Genomic DNA, 25625 nt, shown 5'->3' with positions numbered 1-25625 from the left:
AGACAACACCCATCAGTAGGTAAGAGGTTACTGATGGGTGAAATCAGTCTGAATAAACCCTCTGCGGCGACTACATTACTGCCCGCTACTTTATCATGGGGTTCCGGAACCCATAACACCCATGCCCTTATTGATTCCGGGGCAGAGGGGAATTTCATTGACTCTAGTTTTGCTTTCAGTTTAAAACTTCCGGTTATCGCTCTTTCACAACCCATTTCTGTACGCGCCCTCAGCGGGATTTCTCTTCCCACTATCACTCACTCTACCAAACCCATAAAGCTTATTACATCCGGAAATCATGTTGAACACATACCATTTCTTTTAACAGACTGTTCTAACACACCGGTGGTTTTAGGGCATCCTTGGTTGGTGCTCCATAAACCTCATATCAATTGGGGCCTGAATACAATATTTTCGTGGAGTGAGAACTGTCATGAGTGTTGTCTTTCGTCTGCTCGTTCTGCTGTGTCTTGTTCTGTGTTTCAGGAGGAGCGCATGGACCTGTCAAACGTGCCCAGTGAGTACCTTGACCTGAAGAGAGTGTTCAGTAAGTCTCGGGCTGCTTCTCTGCCTCCTCATCGTCCCTATGACTGTGCTATAGATTTGTTGCCAGGTACATCTCCGCCTAAAGGCAAGTTATACTCTCTTTCCATTCCCGAGAGGGAGGCCATGGAGAAATACATTTCTGATTCTCTAGCGGCTAAGATCATTCGCCCTTCTTCTTCACCGGCGGGGGCGGGGTTCTTTTTCGTGAAAAAGAAAGATGGGTCTCTTCGACCTTGCATTGATTATCGAGGGCTGAACAACATCACGGTGAAGAATACATATCCTTTGCCGCTGATGTCTTCAGCATTCGAGCGTCTGCAAGGGGCATCTTTTTTCACGAAATTAGATCTCCGCAACGCATATCATTTGGTTCGCATTAAGCAGGGTCATGAATGGAAAACTGCATTTAATACCCCCAGGGGTCATTTTGAATATTGTGTTCTCCCTTTTGGACTTTCCAACGCCCCCGCAGTTTTCCAAGCACTCGTTAATGATGTGTTGCGAGATATGATAGATCAGTTTATTTATGTCTACCTGGATGACATTCTGATTTTTTCCCGTTCTCTCCAGGAACATGTGCAGCACGTCAGGCGAGTGCTTCAGAGGCTGCTAGAGAATGGGCTTTTTGTCAAGGCGGAGAAATGCGTGTTCCATGCACAGTCTGTTCCATTTCTAGGACACATTGTGTCGGTCGAGGGGGTGCGCATGGATCCAGAGAAAATTCAGGCTGTGGTGAATTGGCCAATTCCGGAGTCTCGTAAGGCCCTGCAGAGATTTCTGGGTTTCGCCAATTTTTACCGGCGTTTTATTCGCAATTTCAGCCAGCTCGCCGCCCCTCTGACGTCCTTAACCTCCTCCAAGACTCCCTTCAGGTGGTCGAGTGCAGCACAGGCTGCATTCACAAAATTAAAGGGCCGCTTTGTTTCAGCCCCCATTCTGGTGACTCCTGATCCCTCCCGGCAGTTTGTGGTGGAGGTTGATGCGTCAGAGGTGGGGGTGGGCGCTATCCTGTCCCAGCGTGCATCCTCGGACGACAGAATTCATCCTTGCGCGTTTTTTTCACACCGATTATCTCCCGCAGAACGTAACTACGACATTGGTAATAGGGAGTTGTTGGCTGTCAAACTCGCTTTGGAGGAGTGGCGTCATTGGTTGGAGGGTTCGGGGGTTCCCTTTATCGTTTGGACCGACCATAAGAACCTTGAATACATCAAGTCCGCCAAACGACTTAGCTCCAGGCAGGCTCGGTGGGCATTATTTTTCGGACGTTTCGACTTTACCATCTCTTATCGACCGGGTTCTAAAAACATCAAACCCGATGCGTTATCCCGTCTTTTTGATTTTTCCGAGCGCAATACGACTCTTGAACCCATCGTTCCTCAGAAGATTTGTATTTCTGCGGTAACATGGGAAATCGAGAGCAGGGTTCGCACAGCCCTGGATGGGGTAACGCCCCCGGCCGGATGCCCACCCAGCCGCTTGTTTGTGCCGGAGGAGATTCGGTCTGACGTCATTCGATGGGGGCATTCCTCCAAAGTGGCTTGTCATCCTGGGGTGAGTCGTACTATATTTTTGGTTAAACAGCGATTCTGGTGGCCAGCTATGGCACGGGACATACGTGAGTTTGTTTTGGCCTGTTCTGTTTGTGCTGTTTCTAAGACTTCTAATCGACCTCCCGCTGGACTCCTTCATCCTCTGTCAGTGCCTTCGAGACCCTGGTCGCACATTTCGCTAGATTTTGTCACTGGTCTCCCGCCATCTGGTGGCAATACGGCTGTTTTGACCGTAGTGGACCGGTTCTCGAAGGCCACTCATTTTATTCCTCTGCCCAAATTACCCTCAGCCAGAGAGACAGCGGATGCTGTCATAAATCACGTCTTTCGCATTCATGGCCTCCCGACGGACGTGGTTTCTGACAGGGGGCCTCAGTTTGTCTCTAAATTTTGGAGAGAATTTTGTCGGTTATTGGGGGCGACTGTAAGTCTTTCTTCTGGTTTCCATCCTCAGAGTAACGGACAGACCGAACGGGCCAACCAAGATCTCGAGCGCATGTTACGTTGTTTGGTTTCCCAGAATCCCACCTCTTGGAGTCAGCAACTCCCTTGGGTGGAGTACGCACACAACTCATTACCAGTGTCTGCCACGGGCCTCTCTCCGTTTCAGTGTAGTTTAGGTTACCAGCCACCAGCTTTTCCCAGTCTGGAATCCGAAGTCGCGGTCCCCTCCGCCCACGCCTTTGTCCAGAGGTGTCGACGCACTTGGAACAGGGCCAGACAGACCCTCCTCCAAGTGGGTGCGCGCACCAAGGCTAAAGCCGATCGCCACCGGTCTAAGCCTCCCGTTTACGTCGTCGGTCAAAAAGTGTGGCTTTCAACCAAGAATATTCCCTTGCGTTCCGTATGTAATAAACTTGCACCTAAATTTATTGGCCCGTTCACTGTCATCAAGATCATTAGTCCGGTGGCAGTCCGCCTCAAACTTCCTCCAACGTACAGGAGAATACATCCCGTGTTTCATGTTTCCAAATTAAAGCCCGTTTTTCATGCGGCCATTAATCCGCCCACACCGGTCCCTCCCCCGCCGCGTCTCGTAGATGGGGAGACCGTTTATTCGGTTAAGCGCATTCTGGATTCGAGACGGAGGGGGCGAGGATTTCAGTACTTGGTGGACTGGGAAGGTTACGGTCCAGAGGAGAGAAGTTGGGTTCCTGCTAGGGACATATTGGATCACTCTCTTATCGATGATTACAATCGCCAGGTAAGCTCTTCTGGGAGCACCAGGAGGTGCTCTTAAGAGGAAGGGTACTGTCATGATTGCAGGTTTGTGCGCTTTCCGGAGCGTCTGTTTTGTCACGTGGGTTTGTTTTGTTTTGGTTGTCTACGTGTATTTGTTATGGTCACGTGTCATGCCGATACTCAGCTGTTTTGATTAGCTCGACAGCTGAGGTTCATTTGTGGGTCTATATCTGGGCAACAGTTCTATGTTTCCTTGTCAGTTCGTTGTGTTTGCTCATGTATGTCTGTCTGTGTTCAGGACTATGAAGAGTGTCTGCTGGACCTGATTATCGTCTGTCTGTCTCCCGGTTGCGACTACCCTTACCCCTCGTTCTCTCACTCATTTTTCCCTGTCCTGTCTAGTTATTTTGACTGTGTCAAATAAACTTTTTACTTGCATTTGGATCCTTCCCCCGTATCTTATCTACGTAACAATAGCTTTCAATTTACTGTCAGACTGTGAACAGTGTTTGATTAAGACTGACTAAATATACAATGCATCCTTCAGTGCAACTATTTGATTAATCAAATGATTTAGAGATTCTGATGTCCATCTACAAAAAGAAGAACATGCTACTGCTTTCAGTTCAAAGCAAGATGAGAGGAGAGTCAATAAAGGGATGGTTGATACTTTCTGGAGAACAGCTGTTGGGCAGCAGGCGAGTTTCCCCCCGTGAGCATCTGCCATTGCAAATTGATTACCCAGGGGTAGAGCCGCCTGCGCCACCCGCTCCAGACTAATCGCATCTGTTGCTTTGATTAAGAGGAGAACAAGCGCTCTGCCTGGACCTGGACCACCGAGAAACTTAAAACTCCTGCAGGTAAGAGAGAGCAAAGAAGGAAAGCTAGACAGAAGAAGAAGAGAGATACAGGTACGCAAGAGCCAGATGGAAAATACTGGAAACAGGAAGGTGTAGAAAAGGATAATACAATATAATACAAAATCTTTTGTCAGACTTGTATCTGACCTTTTTTCTAGCATGTTACATAATCCTTACAAAGAGACAAAAACTAAAATAAGTACATAGACAGACAATCAATTTACATGGACCTTAATCAGCTCCAAGACAGCCTGATGTACAAATGAATGTTGTAAAAGGAAGGTATGAGTTCTAACAAACCACTAAAATAAAATGTAGCAAATATAGTGTCATTTCAGTGTCGACCAGAGCTGCATTTTTAATTATCATTGTGAATTACATTTATTATTAACTAAAACAGCTTGCTGGATCATTTGACTGTGGGGTGCCTGGATAAAGTAAGCGAGAGTGAATTAAACAGATTTTTTTTATAAACAAATATTTTTGTAATATATTCTGCATCTGCCAATTTGATGACAAAGCTGAATTTTCAGCATGAGTACTCCAGTCTTCAGAGTTATATGATCTTTAGAAATCGTTCAACGTCTAGCCACTGACAGCCCTAGCCTTTTAAACAAAAAAACTTTTGAGTCAAAATTTACTTTTGCTGCTAATAACTATATAATATATAATATTTTTTCTTCTGGAGAAAATCTTATTTGTTTTATTTCAGCTAGAATAAAAGCAGTTACTTGCCTTATTACCCTAACCTGCCTAGTTAACCTAATTAACCTATTTAAGCCTTTAAATGTCACTTTAAGCTGTATAGAAGTGTCTTGAAAAATATCTAGTCAAATATTATTTACTGTCATCATGGCAAAGATAAAATAAATCAGTTATTAGAAATGAGTTATTAAACCTATTATGTTTAGAAATGTGTTGAAAAAAATCTTGTATATATATGTATTATGTTATGTTGGGAAAAAATATTTTAAATATTTCATAAATTTAACATCAGCATGCTAAAATTACTTGATTTAGATTTAGATTTTTGTGTTATATCCACACGCTTCCTCCTTCTTTTTACAATTTTTTGTATGAACTTGCTTAATGTGCATGAGCAAATAGGTTGTGGTTTCATAGTGTCGCATTGCAATTCATTTTTATTTCACATCTTTTTCACACTTTTCGGGAGTCAACACTAAGGATTTACCGAATTGATCTCTGACCACACCAAAAATACATAAATAATTTTTTCTTAGCCACAAATGTTATATAATGTCAAAATATAGCTGTTTACATGCTCTTTTTATTCAACAAAACCTTTCTTAAAAAACAATTACATTTAAAAAATAAGTATTGCCATCTATCTAAAACTATGCACAGTAGCCTAGTCTGTCCAGGCTAAAGGTCTCTCAGATCACTAGTTAACATGGGGAGTTAATCTCCTATTAAAGCAATGTTATGGCAAAGGATGATAATTAAACCATATTAACAAAAATAACCGTAAGCAAAAGAAAGCAGGTGAAAAAATTACCGTGTGTGTTTATGGAAGGATGATCACGCGCACAGGGGATAACGTTAGGCCCATAATCTGTTCTGTTCAAAGAATAGTTCAAACAAAACCGGCAACCGCTGCTGCTTACAAAGACAAATTTGAAAAACATCAGGAGCTTTTGGAAGCAGCAGGATTGTGGGTGCACAAGCATCACTTTTGCCCAGTCTATTTCAAAGAGAACCGATTGCAGCAGTAGCGTTTCCAGGCATGGTTGCTTCGCATCACTTGTGCGCGAAAATGATCAACCTCTCATTTGGTATTCACCTGCTTTCTTTTGCTCGTGTGAACAATATTTTTGTCGGTCATGCTGCGTCTCAATTCTAAGATGAAATTTGCACGCGTATTGAGCCATCTTTATTGTCGAACCCTGCTTTTAAAAAAACTATCATTTAAAAACGAACAAAATTCTCCTACGAGAATTTACCATGATGGAAAATGTGGTTTTACTTATGGTCATTTATTTCACTAATTTGGCAACTGACAAACGTCATCAGTAAAAAAAAGATTAGTGCTCCATTTTGGATGACACTCTATACATAAACTATGCTGTTAAGTGTGTAGCGAATAGTCTGTCATTAAATAAAAATTTACATTGAAATATTCACATATGAATTTGCTTTTTGCGAGCGGTTTCTGAATGTACATTGTTAAAAAGTTAGTTGATGGATTTGATGTACAGTCTAATGCAATGTGAATATAATTTCACACTTCTTAGAAAGAATTCATGATTCATGAGGATGGTTTGAATTTGCTTTAAATCGTACAGGCATCATCCCTAAAAACACAAGCAATGCAAAAAACTGTCACTCTATTAAGGTTAAACTTCTCAATGACTCCACTCTGTTCTGACCTGTGGTTCCTGGTCCTCTCTAATCCCAACATGACACCGCAGATGCACACACAGCGATATCAATACTGAAATGAAATGCAGCTCTACTACACTGAAAAAGAATTATTCATTGGATATACTTTTTTTTTTTTTTTTTTTTTGAGGTAAGTGGTTGCAAACAATTATGGACTGAAGTTGAACATTACTAAATTTAATTTGTTTGTTTAAATTCAGCCCTTATAAATTGTTTGCAACCACTTACCTTAAAACTATTTAGTAAATCCAATGAATATTTCTGTATACTTGATTCACATGCCGTTTTCACATATAGTACCAGTATGTATTTACTATATAGTAGATAAGCAAGCGATTTCAAATTCACCCAATGTCTCCTGGAAATGGCTATAATACACTACAAACATATCTCGATTAGGTCCTGTCTCCTATAGGGAATTGATTATTTAAATTCAGGAGATTATGCTATCATTTCTCTCTTTCTATTGGCCACCGGTTCTTGTTCACCTCAACTTTAGATCAGCCAGTGAATAGAATAAAATGCACAGAAAAAAGACAATCGATACCCAACCTCTGAGCTCTTAATTACACTGAGATCGAACGTCACCTGGGATGAATCCACAAATTAGATGCAGCTGTTCCCCCAAGAGCACTTGGCAATTCACCCACTTAAACCACTGGAAGTAATTAGCCGCTAACTGAATAAGTCTCTCCTAAAATACTGAAATTCTTCCCCGGCGCCCCTAAAGACCTCTTCAATTTAGAGGATTGAGTCGCACCTGCCAGACTTAAAACGCTCAAGGAAAGAAAGCAAAAAAGAGGTCAAATATGTTGTATGTTTTCTGACACTCAGATTTCATCCTCGTGATGAAGGCTTTTTGAGTAAATCGCTACATTAACTTGGTATAGTAAAGTGTTCCAGGATTGCTTTAATGGATCAATATCCTTGCCAATTTCTTCCTGTTCTCATCTAGTCACACCCAACAAGGTCTTAATGAAAGTGGTGTCCTATAACGCGTCACACTACTGTATGCTAATGTACAAATATAGATTTTTTGTAATTGATTGACACTGGAAACACAATGCGTTGCGTGTGAAGAGAGAATATGCGATGATTAAATCGCTCATTGTTGTTCTTGTTTCATTAGCCAAAACGTTCATTCATAAGGGGGGAAAACAAACATGTAGGGCTGCATACATATTGGGAAAAAAACATGACATTGCATGACAGTTTAGTTTTTCTGCAATATATATTGCGATAAGAATACAATTACAAAAGATGACTTTATTTGGAAAGAATTTATATTTCACATTGATTGGGATGATTTTGTATAAACTACACAAAATTATCCCAAAAATATTTTTTAATGTAACAAATCAAAGCACAGATGAAAACAATAAAACAAAAATATTAATAAAATAAACATAAAACAGTTCAATAAGACAGTATTGAGTTACACAAATTTAATAAGCAAAAATAAAATAACACCGTAGTCCTTATTGTCTCAATAATGAAACAATTCATGTTTGTTAAAGTGACAAACTTTATTATTTAATTTAATTTCACTTGTAACTACAAATCCGCCACATTATGGACTACAACTACCTACATGCACTTCACACACAGAGCTGTTCTGCTTCTTGTTTATCACGCATGCACGCACGCACGCACGCACACGCACACACACACAATTAAATTAGAGTTCAACTTTGCTATGACTCCACAAAATCACATCTTATAAACTTTTTCCTGGTTTAGACAATTTCACATTGCAGATGCGCACATTGCGATATCGATGCTGTATCAATATATTTTGCAGCCCTACTAACATGCAAACATATTTAAGTATTTTATGTCATGTCATTAAACAAGGTGATTATTTTGGAAGAACAATGCATTTTGCTATTTTCTATCTAATAATCTAAGCATGGGCTACTTCTGCCTTTTTTATCAAGCAACATCAAAGTCAATATTACTAAACCAATTCTTCTATTAAAATGAAAATCACCTGCATTTTGAGGGAATGTTTTTTTTTGTTGCATTCGCTGTTTCAAAGCTAATAAAACAGCATACAAATAGACAATAAAACCTTAATAAAATCTTTTTTATGAGAGAATTGATCCAGCATCAGTATACTAAATATATCAGTACTTGAAAATGGATTCGTTCACAAATAAATGACAGAAGCAACAAAGAAACATCATATCAGTTTGATGTAATTTCATGAATGACACAGTTAGTGAGACAGAAAAAGTTGCAATATTACTGCAGACAGAAATGACTGCATCAGGGAAATGACATAATAGCCTGTAATAAAACTGACTTCCCCTCTAGTTGCTGAAAGACCTTTTCTCAGGCATTTGTCTGACACCATAAATCCTAGTTTCACGTCAGTAGAGCAGAAATTGAGATTTAATTTTTTTTTAGAAAAGTAGCAGATCAGAAACCACAGTTTCAGCTAAAAATAATTTTTAATACTCTGAGGGGCGACACATTTCTGTGTGGGGTTTGCATGTTCTCCCTGTGTTGGCGTGGGTTTCCTCAGAGTGCTCCAGTTTCCCTCACAGACATGTGCTAAAAGTGACTTGGATTAACTAAATTGATCGTTGTGTGTGTGTGTGAATTAGGCTTGGGTGGTAATACAGTAAACCGCGGTATTTAAAAATAGAACGGTATCAATTTCAATACCGTTATACAGTCATAAAAACAATGCACTTATATAGGAGACAAGGATTAAATATTAAGTATAATTTATTTAATGCCTAAACATGCATATGAGAAAGAGTGAGGTGGGGAAAGATGGCAAGGTGCGCACCAAGTGACCTGGTCTTGAAAAAGAACACAACTTCTGCAGTTTGTTCAGTATTTCAGGTTTCGAACGAGAAGGGGGAGGCAGTAAATACGGCTGAGGCAATTTGCAAATTGTGCAACAAAAAGGTGATCACGAGAGACGGAAATACCTCAAACTTAAGGTTGCATATACGAAACTACCTTCCACTAACTGCTGTGAGGATGGGCCAGATTTCATTTAGTGCAGTGCAACAGTTTCAACGCCTCCCAATGTACCCAACAACAACTAGGTCCACTGCCAGTAGGCAGCTGATAATAATGGGGGCCTTCGGTAAAACAACAAAGTACAAAAGGGACAGTGTCCATTGGAAAACCTGTACTGATGCAGTGACAAAATACTTGGTGAAGGAAATGGTCTCTTTCCACACAGTGCACTGAAAAAAAATATTCAAAGATGATTCCTTGGATTTACCAAAATTTTTTACATTAGGTGGTTGTAAACAATTTATTTGTGTTGAATTTAAACAAACAAATTAAGTTGAACATTGTTTAATTTAATTTGTTTGTTTATATTCAACACAAATAAATTGTTTGCAACAGTTTTGCATGCAACACTTTTTTTCCAGTCAAAAAGTCCTTTAAGGACATGGTCAAATTTTATTGATTTGTGTGTGCAAAAACTGTTCTGGGTGTTTATATTAATTTAATTCTGTATTTGCACTTTTTTATAAACTGCTATTTGTTGCTAATAAAAGTTGTTAATATTGTTGTGCATGTTATGTTGTTGTTGTTTCAGTATTAGTGTTTGGTATTCAGTTTCTGAATGGTTTAGGCACAAGCCAACAGTTTTGTGATGCTGTCTCAGCCTATATCATAATTTTTTTATTATTCACGGTAATACCGTATATCGAGGTAAAATAAAGAGGAGGTCTGATGGTATTAAAATTTGGATACCGCTCAAGCTTAGGCTGAATGAGGATGTTTCCCAGTACTGGGTCGCAGCCGGAAGGGCATCCGCAGTGTAAAACATATACTGGATGAGTTGGCAGTTCATTTCGCTGTGATCAATAAAGAAACTAAGCCAAAGGAAAATAAATGAATGAATGAATGAATGAATGAATGAATGTTCTACTTGAAAACAAGTCACCTACAAATTGAATGACCTGAGAGTATGTAAAGTCAGATTTTTTAATTTTTTTTAAATTTGTGTAAAACAGATATAAAACTGCACAATTATTAATAAACTCAGAATCACCTTTTTGTGTGTGTATAGATAAGAGGTTTGAAAAGAAAGCTTAATTTTTTTTATATATATCAACATAATTTAAATATATATTTTCAAATCACAGTTTAAATTAATAATTTATTGACTAATAGAACTTAATTATCGGTGTTTTGAACAAATCTCTTGAAAATATTATTCAGTGTTCAAAACTTTCAATGGTTTAAAGTATGGCTGCCCAATATTGAACAAGTCTGACATTGCATTATTTAGTTTTTGTGTGATATATATTGCAATATGAATACAATTTTGTTGCATTCAAGCAGCAGGATAGAATAGAACATAAACATGTTTGCATATGAGCCCCTGCGTAATGCATATTTCATCTGTCCTTGACACCCAGTAACAACCTCCAGTCTTGAGTCTAATTTAATCTTATTATCAAGGGTGCTGTTTCTCATTCTGCAGACATCTCTACTGAGCAAACCCCTCTCACATGCCCAATTATTTCAGATAACACAGATAAAACATGAATCATTTAAAACGCATACTATATACATTACATACCGTAGTACTATGGATTTTGTTTCATTGCATTGGTTTTTGTTCACTCTTTCTATTCAGTCAAGCCATGAACTATACTCGCCGTGCTAATGAACTTTCCTTTGCGTTTCCAATTACAGGAGGAAGGTGTGTCATTTATTGATCAGCGTGTGTGAGTGACAGCTGAACTGCAGAGACTTGATTTAAATTGACATTTCCTTGAAGAGGAAAAACAGGTTGAAGAATGAAGAGTCTTTGAAAATGTTTGGGCATACTTAAAAACAAAATCTTCATGTCATTGCACGACATAAAAAAAATATCAACCCAGGCTCAATAGACAAAAATTAAATCAACACTACCAAATAATTAGCAAAACCACCAGAAAATATCAAATTCACTTCCGTTTTTAGCTGAATTGAAGACTAGATGAGCTAAAACACCAACAACTTTGAATTTAAATGTAAAAATATGATTAAGAGATTATAAATGAATGCAGATTCACTTCCACAATACTATGTATGACTTTATCAAGAAACAACATTTGTAAACTCAAATATATAAACATTTTACCAATTCCATCTCATATTTCTATTTAAATACCTTTTTAATAGTAAACAGGATAACATTGTACTTGTACTGAAGTTTATGGTTTGGCAAGAGCTCAAAACCATGCAAAAATAAAAAGGGCATGTCTGCTTTAGCAAAAAAAAAAAATTCTTTACACCGTTGGTTAGGTTTGGTGTTATGTTACTTTCAATGATTAAAGTGCATAAATGATGTGAATAAATCAACAGAGGGAAATTTTCCTGTAAAACTTTGGTGAAACATGCAAGAAGCAACACAATGTAATGTGATTTTAGTGGAAATATCACCACAGGCACATATTTTTCTTGTTTGGAAAAACATCACTCACAATTGTATTCAAAAACATGCTTAACAAAACAAGTTTTGGTTTTACAGTGCATCCGGAAAGTATTCATAGTGCTTCACTTTTTCCACATTTTTAATGTTATTCCATTAATGGCCTTATTCCAAAAGGGATTAAATTCATTTATTTCCGCACACTGATTCTACACACAAGACCCCGTAATGACAAGGTGAAAAATGTTTTGAAATTGTTGCAAATTTAATAACATAAAAAACCTGAAAAATCACATGTACATAGGTATTCTCAGCGCTATGTCGCCATAGAGAGAGCGAGAGTATTTACAACGCTCCAACTACTTAAAAACACAGAAACTGTGCACAATTTGACTGCGTGTGTGTTTGCTGGACAGTCTTTCACTAACACTTACAGCAGAAGCCTGTTTCACTGCGATTGAGAGAATGAAAGTAAACTCCATTTCTCTCGCTCTCTCTATCTCTCTCTCTCACTTTGGCCCATTTGACCAGCTGGCATGACATTTCCTCTCCTCTCGGCTGTTACAGCGATACCTCTGGATACAGACACGAGCAAGTGTCTGTAGAGTTTTCTCCACTGCGTCTATCATGGATCAGCTGTAATTGCCACTGCCGTTTATCAGTGTTTAAACCAGGCATTACTCATCTGTGAAGAGCGCCAGCACGTAGAGCCAAACGCAGCCCTTTGAGCGAGTGACCAATCAAAGGGGTGTAAGAAAGAACCTGCTAGACAGGACTCAGAAAGCGAGCCGGATATTTATATTTGTTTATTTGGTATAAATGCTTGTGTTGTTTAAAGGCACAGTTTATATATCTGACTGTTTGTAAAGGACAAAATTGTATCACAAATAGTATATAAACATACTTATACATTTTAATACAAGAACTGCTGTGCTGTGAAGAAAATATAAAACTGTGTGTGGAAAGCATCGACAATGTACAGTGATGCACCGAGATATTGAATTGAACCGAATCGATGGCACAATAATCGTAACTGAACCGAACGGTGAGACCAGTGTAGGTTCACACCTCTAGTTTCTCCACGCCCTCTAATGGAGAAAATAGCATAATGGGTCTTTTTGTCTCTAAAAATGGAATGTTGAGGTCATTCAAAGATCAATGGGAAAAACAGCAGTTTTGATGTCATTTGGTTTGCTTTACAAAAAAAAATTATAAAAAAAATAAAATCAATCATTCTCCAAAAGTGTCCAAATACTACTCCTGAAAAAAGGCAGAAAATGACAAGCTTTCCTTCCTCACCATGATGGACTATAAAAAGACAAAATGAAAAAGCAAACGTACTGTGTGTTCTCTGAACATCTTCATTGTGACCTAGAAAATACACTTGAGGAACTCCAGCCACTGTACAGCTATTAAATAACTCAGTGCTAAACTTTGTGCCCAGAAATGACACTTTTAACAAGCTTTGGGCTGCTTCTTGTTAGTTGTAATAATTTCTTTAATGTTGGAAGCAACATCACCATGATGTGCTCTTGCTCTCGGTACCTCTGACCAATCAGAATTAACCCGAGGCTATTTTTAACATATGAAGTGAAGAAATTAGACAGCAACCATTTAGACAGAAATGGCACTTGAATTTTCTGTGTCGGGTGATGTAGAAAAGTGCATACAGCTCTTTCATTTTGATTACTGGAGCTCGGTTACGGACTTGAACAAGACCCAAACCTCACATTTTAAGCTTCAGAGCATATCCGTTAGTATTACGCACATAACCGACTGCTCTTTTGAGGAGAGAAGTGGGCTAGTGTACTTTTCTAAGCAGCCTGGCTTAAAAGTTTGGCTGAGCTGACTCTAAAATGGATAGGAAATCTTTGCAATAAGGACGACACCTGAAGTACATCTGAATGTTAGAGACATGGAAAACACACACACACACACACACACACACACACACACACACACACACACACACACACACACACACACACACACACACACACACACACACACACACACACACACTTTACCTCAAGTTTTAACAACTGCATACAAGTTATTTCTTCTGTTGAACACAAAAGATATATAAATATACATCAAATTTAGCACTCTTCTATGTTTTTGATTTCCAGGGTAATCTAGCAATATTCAGGTGCAGAAAGTGAATAATCAATACAACAACATTGTGCCTATCAGAAACAGAAAGAATCTATATCAGTAAAATGAACTCAGACACCCAACATGCAGCGAGCGCTCGGAGTGCTCTTGTGAACAAATTAAATTAGTGAGTTTGGCTGGTGCACTGGCTCGGGTTGAATACCTCTGCCCTACAACCTTTTTGATCAGCTTTCCTTCCGACTTGGCAACAAAACAAAGGTGATAACAAGGTCGAAGTAAAAGCACTGCATCAGAACTTTTCTTTTTTTCTTTTTTTGAAGCAGTCAGCTCTACTGAAACAAAGTTGTTGCCTGGCCTACAGCGTCCCTATGAAACTAGAGGGTAATCTATGGGATGCCAGGCTGTATTAGGAATGATTTAACCTGCAAGTCCTCCATTGGCCCTGGGCACCAATACAGAATATCGGTTTCCCCCCGACGGCCGATGGGCGGAGGAGAAGAGCGGGCATAAATCCGTACCCTCCATTATGGATGAAGTAGCAGACAAAGAAATAGAAGTAACGGATTTTCAGACAGGCAAACATTTAGCATTCCAGCCATAAATAGTGACTATAAAACAAGGCCTTGGCTCAGGCTCTCAGAAGGTTCTCAACAAATCAACTTTGCAGATTATTGGTGTGGCAAGGGCACCGTTTGTCCACACACATAAACCTGTGGGACAAAAGTGTATTTCTATCAGATTAAAGTCTGCATGAACCGGAAGTTGCTGAGACTTATTTCAGTATGTTGTTGCACTTATAACTGAATCAGAATATTAAGTGGGGGATGGGCTTTCTTTTTGCACATCATTCCCTCATAGCAAACTAACGATAAGAGGGGGGTGGTTAAGAATATTGTGATGGAAGCCGTCGAAATGATGTCATCAGAGAATGACCGAATGATCAAATGCAGAAGCAAATGATTTGATTTTGATTGAAGATTAACAAAACAAAATCTGACGATTAACCTGCATTGATTAATTGTTCACCTAAAGATTAACAATGTGCGCTAGCAAAATAAACATTGTAAATTCTGATTTCACACAAAATTTAATGCGCATTAGGAGTGGGAATGTTTAGGCATCTCTAAAATCAGTGAGTTTTGATTTTGAAGCAGAGATTCGAGGGAAGGAACAGGAAAAAACCTTGAGCCTGGAATTTACCTTGGATCGCTGTGAGTACTTTGGTGCTATGCGTCAATGCACCAGGGCGGGGGTGGGTGTCGCAGACGAAAATGAAGAGCCTACTAGTATCTCTGGGGGCCCCAAAATGGCATGGGGGAATCGTCCTTACCCACCACTGCCACCCCTAGCCCCCACCCCCCCTAGCAGCACCCCTGCATTAGTCTATTGGTCCCCGATGGGATCAAAGATGTTTTTCAATGTTTAGTGGTCTACCAATGTTTTATGCTCACCAGGACTGCACATTGCTTGATATCTGCACATGCACATATCAAAAATATAATAATTTGTGAAATATTATTAATATTTAAAATAATGTGTTTGTATTGCAATTATTGTTGGGCAAAAATTAATCATGATTAATTGCATCCAAAATAAAATTTTTTTTTAACAAAGTAGAGGGGGTGGACAATAAAACTGAAACGCTGGCCAATTTAGGTGTTAGAGGTTTAATGGCTAAATTTAACCAACTTGGCAGCCCTGGTATCCAGTGTAATGTCAGCATACCATCAAGAAGGATAAACCTCATCCAACAAGAGTAAATGTGGAAGCAAGAGGAAGCTAACCTGGATTGTATCCAAGAAACATAAAACCACAGCTGCCCAACTTACTGCAGAATTAAAAGTGTTTCCATCAAAACTGTCAGGAGCTCCACAGGGTCAATATTCATGGCCGGGCTGCTATAGCTAAACCTTTGGTCACTCGTGCCAATGCCAAACGTGGGTTTAAATGGTGCCAGCAGTGAAAATCTTCGGCTATGGGCAATGCAAAATATGTATTGTTCTCTTATGAGTACACTTCACTGTCTTTCCCACATCTGGGAGAGTTATAGTGTGGAGAATCCCCAAATAAGCATACCACCCAGAATGCTGCATGCTCAGAGTGAAGCATGGGAGTGAATTAGTGATGGTTTGGGCTGCAATACCATGACATTCTATAGGCCCAATACTTGTGCTATAAGGGTGCATCACTGTCAAGGATGAACCATTCTGGAGGACCATGTGCACCCAACGGTTCAAACATTGTATCCTGATGGCAGTACTGTGTATCAGGATGATAATTCAGGGTACACACAGCAAGACTGGTGAAAGTGAAAATGAAAATGAAAGTGAGGTTGAACATCTCCCATGGCCTGCACAGTCACCAAGTCTAAATATTATTGAGCCACTTTGGGGTGTTTTCAGTCGAGCGAGTCAGGAAATATTTTCCTCCATCAGCATTACATCGTGACCTAGCCACTATTCTACTAGAAGAATGGGTCAAAATCCCTCTGGCCACTGTACAGGGCTTGTATCTGTCATGCCCAAGACGAATTGATGCTGTTTTGATGTTGTGTAACAGAGGCCCAACACCCTACCAATAAATGATTGTAGTCTAAAACCAGATAGATAGATAGATAGATAGATAGATAGATAGATAGATAGATAGATAGATAGATAGATAGATAGATAGATAGATAGATAGATAGATAGATAGATAGATAGATAGATAGATAGATAGATAGATAGATAGATAGATAGATAGATAGATAGATAGATAGATAGATAGATAGATAGATAGATAGATAGATAGATAGATAGATAGATAGATAGATAGATAGATAGATAGATAGCTTCATATAGTCCCCATGTGGGTCTTTATTAAAGTTCAGACATTAAAGGTTAACAGACTGCAGGATGAACTCTTTTTGTTTATTGATCATTTAATCAAGTGTGTGTTAAAGGTCATGTAGACGGAGGTCACATGACACACCTGCACTAACCCGTCTTCACGCTCTGCTCCACATGACACAGACAAAAAAGACCTTTAGATGCTGCACTGTCTTCCAGCACTCTGCACTTCACACTTCCTGTTAATTACTTTGGCCAATCAACACCTTTCCGGGCCACTTGCTCCTAAAGAAATTGCGTCCTTATTCAACATCTCTGGTGGAGATTGCAGATACTAAGAGAAAAAAAACAAACAAATAACTTCCCTGACGGTTTTATCTTCCAGATTTTACAAAATGTATAAATGAGCATTTCTAACGTTGAGTATTTCATTACTCATGTCACTTATTATGTTCAATAAATCATAAAAAATTTAAGAAGATTATTCTTAGCTAATTTTTTACAGCAGATAGTGCTCTACGCTAGTTTTAACAGCAGATGGCGCTCCACTAGTTTTTAACAGCAGATGGGGACTTCGGGTAGTTTTTAATAGCAGATGGTGCTTTAGGCTAGATTTTAACAAGCAGATGCTGGTCTAGGCTAGTTTTTAACAGCAGATGGCGCTGTAGTTTTTAATAGCAGATGAAACATTTGACGCTCTAGGTTAGTTTTTAACAAACAGATGGCGCTCTAGGCCAGTTTTTAACAGCAGATGGCGCTTTAGGCTAATTTTTAACAAGCAGATGGTGCTCTAGGCTAGTTTTTAACAGCAGGTAAAGCAGGTGGCGCTCTAGGCTAGTTTTCAACAAGCAGATGGCACTCTAGGCTATTTTTTAATAACCAGATGCTGCTCTAAGCTAATTTTTAACAGCAGATGGCACTTGAGGGTAGTTTTTAAATAACCAGATGCTGCTCTAAGCTAGTTTTCAACAGCGGATGGCACTTTAGGCTAGTTTTTAACAGCAGATGGCGCTCTAGGCAGTTTATATCAGCAATTGGTAAACTAGGCCAGTTTTTTATCTCAGATGGCGATATAGGCTAGTTTTAACCAAGAAGATGGCACTTTAGGCTACTTTTTAACAAGCAGATGGCACTCTACGCTAGTTTTTAACAGCGGATTGTGCTCTAGGCCAGTTTTTAACAGCAGTTTGCGATCTAGGCCAGTTTTAACAGCAGATGGCCCTCTAGGCTAGTTTCTAACTATACACTCAAATGCTCAAGAGGAAGAGCGCTTGTGTGTTCTGCTGAGTCATGTAAGTTGGCTTTTATGTCATGAGATTAATGTAAACACAGCTCACTATGAATACTTGTAATTCGCTTAAACCTTTCCTAACTTTATTAACAATTATTTTATGTTTGGGTGGCATTTGTAAGGAATTGGATGCAAGTAGAGTACAGCTCAGTTTGTAAAGCATACAGCACACCCTGATGTTAAAAACCATGCTAAGAATCCATGTAAGAAGCGATGAAGTGCCGCATTTTGAAAATCTCAAAATCAATGCAGAATCAATTTCTCAAACGACTTTTCGCCACAGCTCTATCCAATAGAAAACCAAATTATCTAACTAACTCCAGACTGAAAAAAAAAATACCATAAATTTGTCATTCTTCAAAAGTATTTTCTTCTTTATTGTGATGTATATCTGTGTCACGATAGAAAAGGAAAGTCTATTGAAACCTTGTTTCATGTCAATGTCAAGTCAAAATCAGGCGTGAAGCACTGTGGACTGATTTGCCACCAGTGATCAAATGCTGGAGAACTCATTATTGATGTCTGTGACCTCATGAGAATGTCAGGCCAACAGTGTAATAAACCTAAACAACTGGCGGAGGCAGAAAGGTAGAGTACTTCATGACAGAGCCCCTAAACAAACTGATGAGGACGGCCAGACAGTCATTGAACTTAGTTTGCCATCTGTCAATACGTTGGAAGACCTCTATGCACCAGCTTTCAGCATAAGGCTTTGAGAATCTAAACAGAAGAATATTGCAGCTTCATATCTTGCATTATGCAATTTAGTATTATTATTATTATTATTATTATTATTATTATTATTATTATTATTATTATTATTATTATTATTATTATTAAGCCTTTACCTTTGCTTACATTCATGACATGGTCTTATAGGCTCTTCAATGAGTATCAGTATACGAATATGTAAAAAATAAGAGTATCAGTTTATGAATAAGTATCAGAATTTGAATATGGCTTTGGTCCTGCTTATAAAGGCCTATTAAATTATATAATATATGTATTTTTTTGCATTTGAATCTTATTTAAAGAATAAACATTTTCCTCATTTTGCATTTAAAATGCATCAGTCTACTTGAACATGCTTAATACAAGTGAACAAACTATATATTTAACCCTATAGAGCCGCATACATTCACCGCATATATCATACACAGGTTTCTAAGACCTATATAACATCAACCTGATCAATACTTTGTTTAAAAACCCATTGTATATGATTTGATAAAAGGTAACAGGTAAAAACTAAGTGAAAAACTGCCTGAAATGTTCTCTGTTGTCAAAATGTAAAGGGCAAAATAATTTTTTTGTCATTAAAATTAACTTGTTGTGAGCAACAAGCCTTGCACAAACGCCTGATGTATCAAATGTGATACAAAATAAATATCATGTTTTTACATGCAAATAAACCGAAAAAAAATGTATATGGCAAAAATTGGTTTGTTTGCTAGATCTCAGTTCCAAAAAATAGATTTAAAATTTTTTTTATTTTTTTCTAACTTTTAGGGTTAAGTGCTGAATTATTTCACCAATGATTAATCGCGGAATCGGATTAATAAAAACAAGAAAAGCATTCATTTCCAACCCAATTCCAAAAAAGCTAATCCCTGAGCTGTTATAATAATAATAAAATAAAAAAACTAAGAAGTTTTGTCCTGTTTTCAATCCAAATATCTAAAAAAACTATTTTAAATCAAGATACATGCTAGACAGAAATAGTGCTTAAAACAAGCTAAATTATTTGCCAATGGGACATGTAATCTCAAACAGAAGTTAAGCATCACTTAATTTTGTCATGTCATTCTTGTCTGTTCTTGATTTAAAGAGCCGCTATTAATGGGATTTTGAAAATGACCTTCCATGTAGTGTGTAACAGCTCTAAGTGAAGTGAAATATCCAGCTAAGACTTAAATCTAAAAATGCACAGTCTTAAAAATGATTAATTTATTTATTAAAAAAAAAAAAATTCGACTTCAAATGAATTGTCCAGATAATGAGTCTTTAGCCGTTTTAAAAAAACAAACAAAACTTAACTTAACTTGAATTTAACTAAAATCATTCAATTAAATGTAAAATAAAATAAAATATTAAATGAATAAAATAAAACACTAGTAATTTAAATGTATCTAAAATCATTAAATTAAATAAAATAAAATACACTGGTTAGCTAAATTTAACTAAAACTAATTAAAATTATCTACATTTAACTAAAATAAAATATTAGTAATTTAAATGTGTCTAAAATCATTTAATTATATTTAAATAAAAATAAAATGTAATAAAATAAATAACAAAACACTAGTAATTTAAATGTATCTAAAATCATTTATTAAATAAAGTAAAACACACTAGTTATCTTAAATTTAAATAAATGTAACTAAAATAAAATAAAATATTAGTAATTTAAACGTGTCTAAAATCATTTAATAAATAAAAAAATAAAATAAATTAAAATAAAATAAACAAATAAAAACACTAGTAATTTAAATGTGTCTAAAATCATTTAATAAAATAAAATAAAATAAAATAAACAAATAAAAACACTAGTCATTTAAATGTATCTAAAATCATTAAATAAAATAAAATAAAAAACACTAGTTAGCTTAAATTTAACTAAAAATATAAATACTTACCTACATTTAACTAAATTAATAAAAACAACAAACACTAGTAATTTAAATGCATCGAAAATGATTTAGATAAATTTAAATAAAAATAATTTTAAAAAATGAAATTAAAATTAAATAAAAATAAAAACTTAAATTTAACTAAAATCATTTAATTAAATTTAACTACATATAATTAAAATAAAAACACTAGTAACTTAAATGTATCTAAAATCATTTAATAAAAAAAAATAATTACCTCAAATTTAACCAAAATTATTTAATTAAATTTAACTACATTTAACTAAAATAAAATTAAAATAAAACAAAACACTAGTAATTTAATTTAAACTTCATAAAATAAGATAAAATAAAATCTAAAAGATAAAACAAAACACTAGATATTTAAATGCATCTAAATTCATTTACTAAAATAAAATAAAAACACTAATTAGCTTAAATTTAACAATTTATTTAATTAAACAACATTTAACTAAAATAAAATAAATAAAAAAAAACACTAATTTAATTTAAACTTATCTTCAAATCATTAAATAAGATTATCATTAAATAAAATCATTAAATAAAATAAAACTAGTTAACTTAAATATAACTAAAGTCATTTAAAAATGATTAAATGTCACTGTGTGCCTAATTTTAGGGAAATAGCAGAGAGAAAGCAGAGGGGGAAAAAGACAAGTACGTAGAAATTGTGCTGCAGGAATGAAAGGCCATCATTTACAGTTGATAACCAGTTGTCTACTATGAACATTGACCTTAAAATGCAGTTTTGCTCTATAAGAAATAAACCTCAGAGTAGATGCTAGAAAATTGCATTTGCCGACCAACTGTGGGAAATTTAGAGAAAGGAGCACTCAAGACCCAGGGCAGGTCAGGATGACTTCAACTAAGAGCAACCCGGTGATGAGCTCCAGACCATGCAATTAAAGGTAGAGCGCTGAATATCGAGCAGGACCGTGATGGTATTGAGGAGCTGACAGGTTTATGAATGTCAGTGTAACCAGTGTTCCTCCACACCATCTCAATGAAGCGGAGAAGCCCTTGGGGACCATCAGTCAACTCCATGTCAATGAGAAAAGACTGCTGTGTGGCCATCTCGTCTGCATCGCGAGAATAATTTTCAGATTCTCCCTCAACAAGAGGGTAATATCTCTCAAGAAAGCCAGTTAGCCTTTCTTGCCCTTTCTATCCTCTCAATGGCTTCATGAAGACACATACACAAAATATATGATACAGTCTCAAAGTCAATAAAGGAGCTGAGGTTACCGTTTTCTCGTTAGCAATTAATTTGTGGTGCAACGACAACATTGAGAGACTCAATTAAGCTAGCTTTCACAGTCAGTTCTGCAACTTCACTACTGAAAATTTATTATACACATAGACAGCACCTTTTAAATATATTGTATATATTATACACTCACTGGCCACTTTATTAGGTACACTGACTAGTACTGGGTTGGACCCCCTTTTGTCTTCAGAACTGCCTCAATCCTTTGTGGCATAGATTCAACAATACTGGAAATATTCAGCAGAAATTTTGGTCCATATTGACATGATAGCATCACACAGTGGCTGCAGATCCATTATGTGAATCTCCCATTCCACCACATTCCAGATGTGCTCTATTGGACTGGGTCCGGTGACTGTGGAGGTCATTTGAGTACAGCGAACTCATTGTCATGCTCAAGAAACCAGTCTGAGTTGATTCGTGCTTTAAGACATGGTGCGTTGTTCTGCTGGAAGTAGCCATCAGAAGATGTGTACACTGTAGTCATAAAGGGATGGACAATGCCAGCAACAATACTCAGGTAGGCTGTGGTGTTGACACAATGCTCAATTGATACTAATGGGCCCAAAGTGTGCCAAGAAAATATCCCCAACACCATTACACCACCACCACCAGCCTGAACCGTTGATACAAGGAAGCATGGATTCAAGCTTTCATGTTGTTGATGCCAAATTCTGACCCTACCATTCGAATGTCGCAGCAGAAATCGAGACTCATCAGACCAAGCAACGTTTTTCCAATCTTCTATTGTCGAATTTTGCAGGCCTGTGCGAGTTGTAGCCTCAGTTTCCTGTTCTTATCTGACAGGAGTGGCACCTGGTGTGGTCCTCTGCTGCTGTAGCCTATTCGCCTCAAAGTTGGACGTGTTGTGTGTTCAGAGATGCTCTTCTGCATACCTCGGTTGTAACGAGTGGTTATTTCAGTTACTGTTGCCTTTCTGGCTGGAACCAGTCTGGCCATTCTCCTCTGACCTCTAACATAAACAAGGCATTTGCAACGCCAGAACTGCTGCTCACTGGATATTTTCTCTTTTTTGGACCATTCTCTGTACACCCTAGACATGGTTGTGCGTGAAAATCCCAGTAGATCAGCAGTTTCTGAAATACTCAGACCAGTCCGTCTGGCACCAACAACCATGCCACATTCAAAGTCCCTTAAATCACCTTTCTTCCCCATTCTGATGCTCAGTTCGAACTGCAGCAGATCATCTTGACCATGTCTACATGCCTAAATGCATTGAGTTGCTGCCATGTGATTGGCTGATTAGATATTTGCAATTACGAGCAGTTAGACTGGTGTACCTAATAAAGTGGCCATGTATATATTGTTGTATATATTGTCCACCCTATACACAACACCTTAACTCTGATTTTGAATTTGACTATAATGTAATAACGGTGACCTTTCATAAAGCTGCTTTGAAACATTAACTATTGTGAGAAGCGCTATACAGAAAAATCTTTAATTTATTTATATATTAATTAATTAATTTATTTATTTGAGTTATGTTGCATTGAGAGGCTTTCAGAAATTCAAAAAATATGTGAAGTGTTAAGGTCTTACCTTACCTTACCTGCAGACAAACAAAGAGGTCAGTTTAAACTCTCACTTAAGTGCACATTAATATATACACTGAAAAGTTTGGAGTTGATATGTTTGTTGTTTTAGGTTTGTAAAAATGTCTTCTGCGCACCAAGGCTGCGTTAATTTCATTTAATTAAAAAACATAAAAGAGAATTGGGAATGTGTCATTACAGTACAACAATGCATTCTGAGAGTTTGGGGCTTGGGAGCCTGAAAGCTATTGATCTCTATAGGTTTATTGTATCATATATACACTGATTTGCAATAAACTGTAAGTGCTCGCACAACAAATAAAGATCTAAAATCACACATGGAAATGTTTTCTTGTGGCAGCTCATTGATATCCTGTCACTTCCGGATTAGCTGGTTAATTTATTTGATTCGCTCCCTCCATTAGTTCCACTTCAGCACTAGAGGATGAATATTATGGAATGAATAATGTAATGTCAGATATACAAAGAGAAATTGTTTCAATAAAGACATTTACACATTAGTCCATTTTATTCAGAGTGTTAAAAGATGTTTGTTTTTTTAAGTATTACTATATAATGGCTTTTTTTGTTCTGTGGAGATTTGCATTTGTTTACATTGTGTGCTTCTGAGCATGTCTGAAAACATGGCCATGATGTTGATTCCCATTCGCTATATTACAATGTTTTATTAGAAATCATCCTGATTTGTTGATTTTGGAACATTTCTCATTATTGTCAAGGATGAAAATAGCTTAATAGTTTTGTGATTTTTTTTCTAGATGTACTTATGTACATTGTATTGTACAAATGTATTTACTGTTGCTTTTGATCATTATAATGTGTCCTTTCTATATAACAAATAAACATTAATTTCTGAACCAATAAATCAGTATTTTGGTAATTTTTTGGTCAAGTTACAAGATTCCTGGGAAATAAAATCTGCTGTATGTCTTTTGTTTATTTCTTTATTTCTATATTGTACAGACTGCTGAATACACTGAAATAAAACTATTTTTGCGAAATTGTTGCCAACAATTTATTTTGGTTGAATTTAAACAAATTAAATGTATTAATGTTCAACTAAATTTGTTTAAATTCAGCCCAAATAAATTGTTTGCAACCACTTAACTTAAAAAAATTGTAAAAAAAAAAAATGTGGAGGAACAGAAAGCCTATATCTTTACCCGAATTTCTTACATTTCCAATTCCCATCAACCAGAGTTGTCACTATACCATAAATTTAGGCCATGATACTATACCAGCTAAAGTATCACGATCCCAAGTAGTATCATGATTAGGGTTGGGTCGATAGACAATGCCATCGTGCCGGCATTGCGATCCTACACCTTGCCCCCTTGGCCCAGGCCTTGTTAACACGAATACCACTTAGTTTTAAAATGGCATTTTAGAACGAAAACGATCCACGTACACACCAGCGTTTCATCTAGCATTTCTGAAAAACCCACCTCTTTCCACAGTATACCCCTGAAAACGCACATCACATGACCACACACACACACACATATACACACACAGACACGTCAGACAGTTTATCAAGGATGGTTGGTTTGTTCCTGTTGGTTGTGCACTTTTATTACCAACCAAGTTTGCCATTATAACGACACAGATCACTCTGCCTATTCATGCCAGAGTCCCGCAGAAAAAGTGATTGACAGGTGATAATTTGTGTGTTACTTTATTTATTTATGATTTGGTTATGGGTAAAACAAAAAAATTCGAGTCAGGTAGATGAAACGGTAGGCTACAAATAATTAATTAATTATGAATTCATTATTCATAAAAAAATTAATTCACCGCCACCTACGACAACAATGCCATCATCCATCACAATGTTTGACATTAGACATCATACAATGCCAAATTGGTCGACATCGCCCAACCCTAATGACGATACTGTATTAATTCATAACTCAAATATATAAAATAAACCAAATGGTCAGAAATACTATAATACTAA

The 25625-nt window shown here is 37.1% G+C and overlaps 1 protein-coding gene across 1 annotated transcript; it reads right to left on the bottom strand.

The window, feature by feature from the left end:
* Nucleotides 1-3804: 3804 nt before the first annotated feature.
* On the bottom strand, nt 3805-21898 carry si:ch211-198m1.1 (uncharacterized protein LOC100535597 homolog). Its single transcript, XM_056449542.1, has 2 exons — nt 21720-21898; nt 3805-4135 (listed from the first exon to the last, which is right to left on the bottom strand). The coding sequence occupies exons 1-2, from the start codon at nt 21896-21898 to the stop codon at nt 3805-3807; spliced, it is 510 nt and encodes a 169-aa protein (XP_056305517.1).
* Between the last annotated feature and the right edge of the window lie 3727 nt (nt 21899-25625).

This window comes from Danio aesculapii, chromosome 3 (genome assembly GCF_903798145.1).
Source record: "Danio aesculapii chromosome 3, fDanAes4.1, whole genome shotgun sequence".
In the NCBI taxonomy this organism is placed as follows: Eukaryota; Metazoa; Chordata; class Actinopteri; order Cypriniformes; family Danionidae; genus Danio; species Danio aesculapii.
Note: the sequence above shows the minus strand (reverse complement) of the source record. Positions and strands in the feature narration are given on the sequence as shown.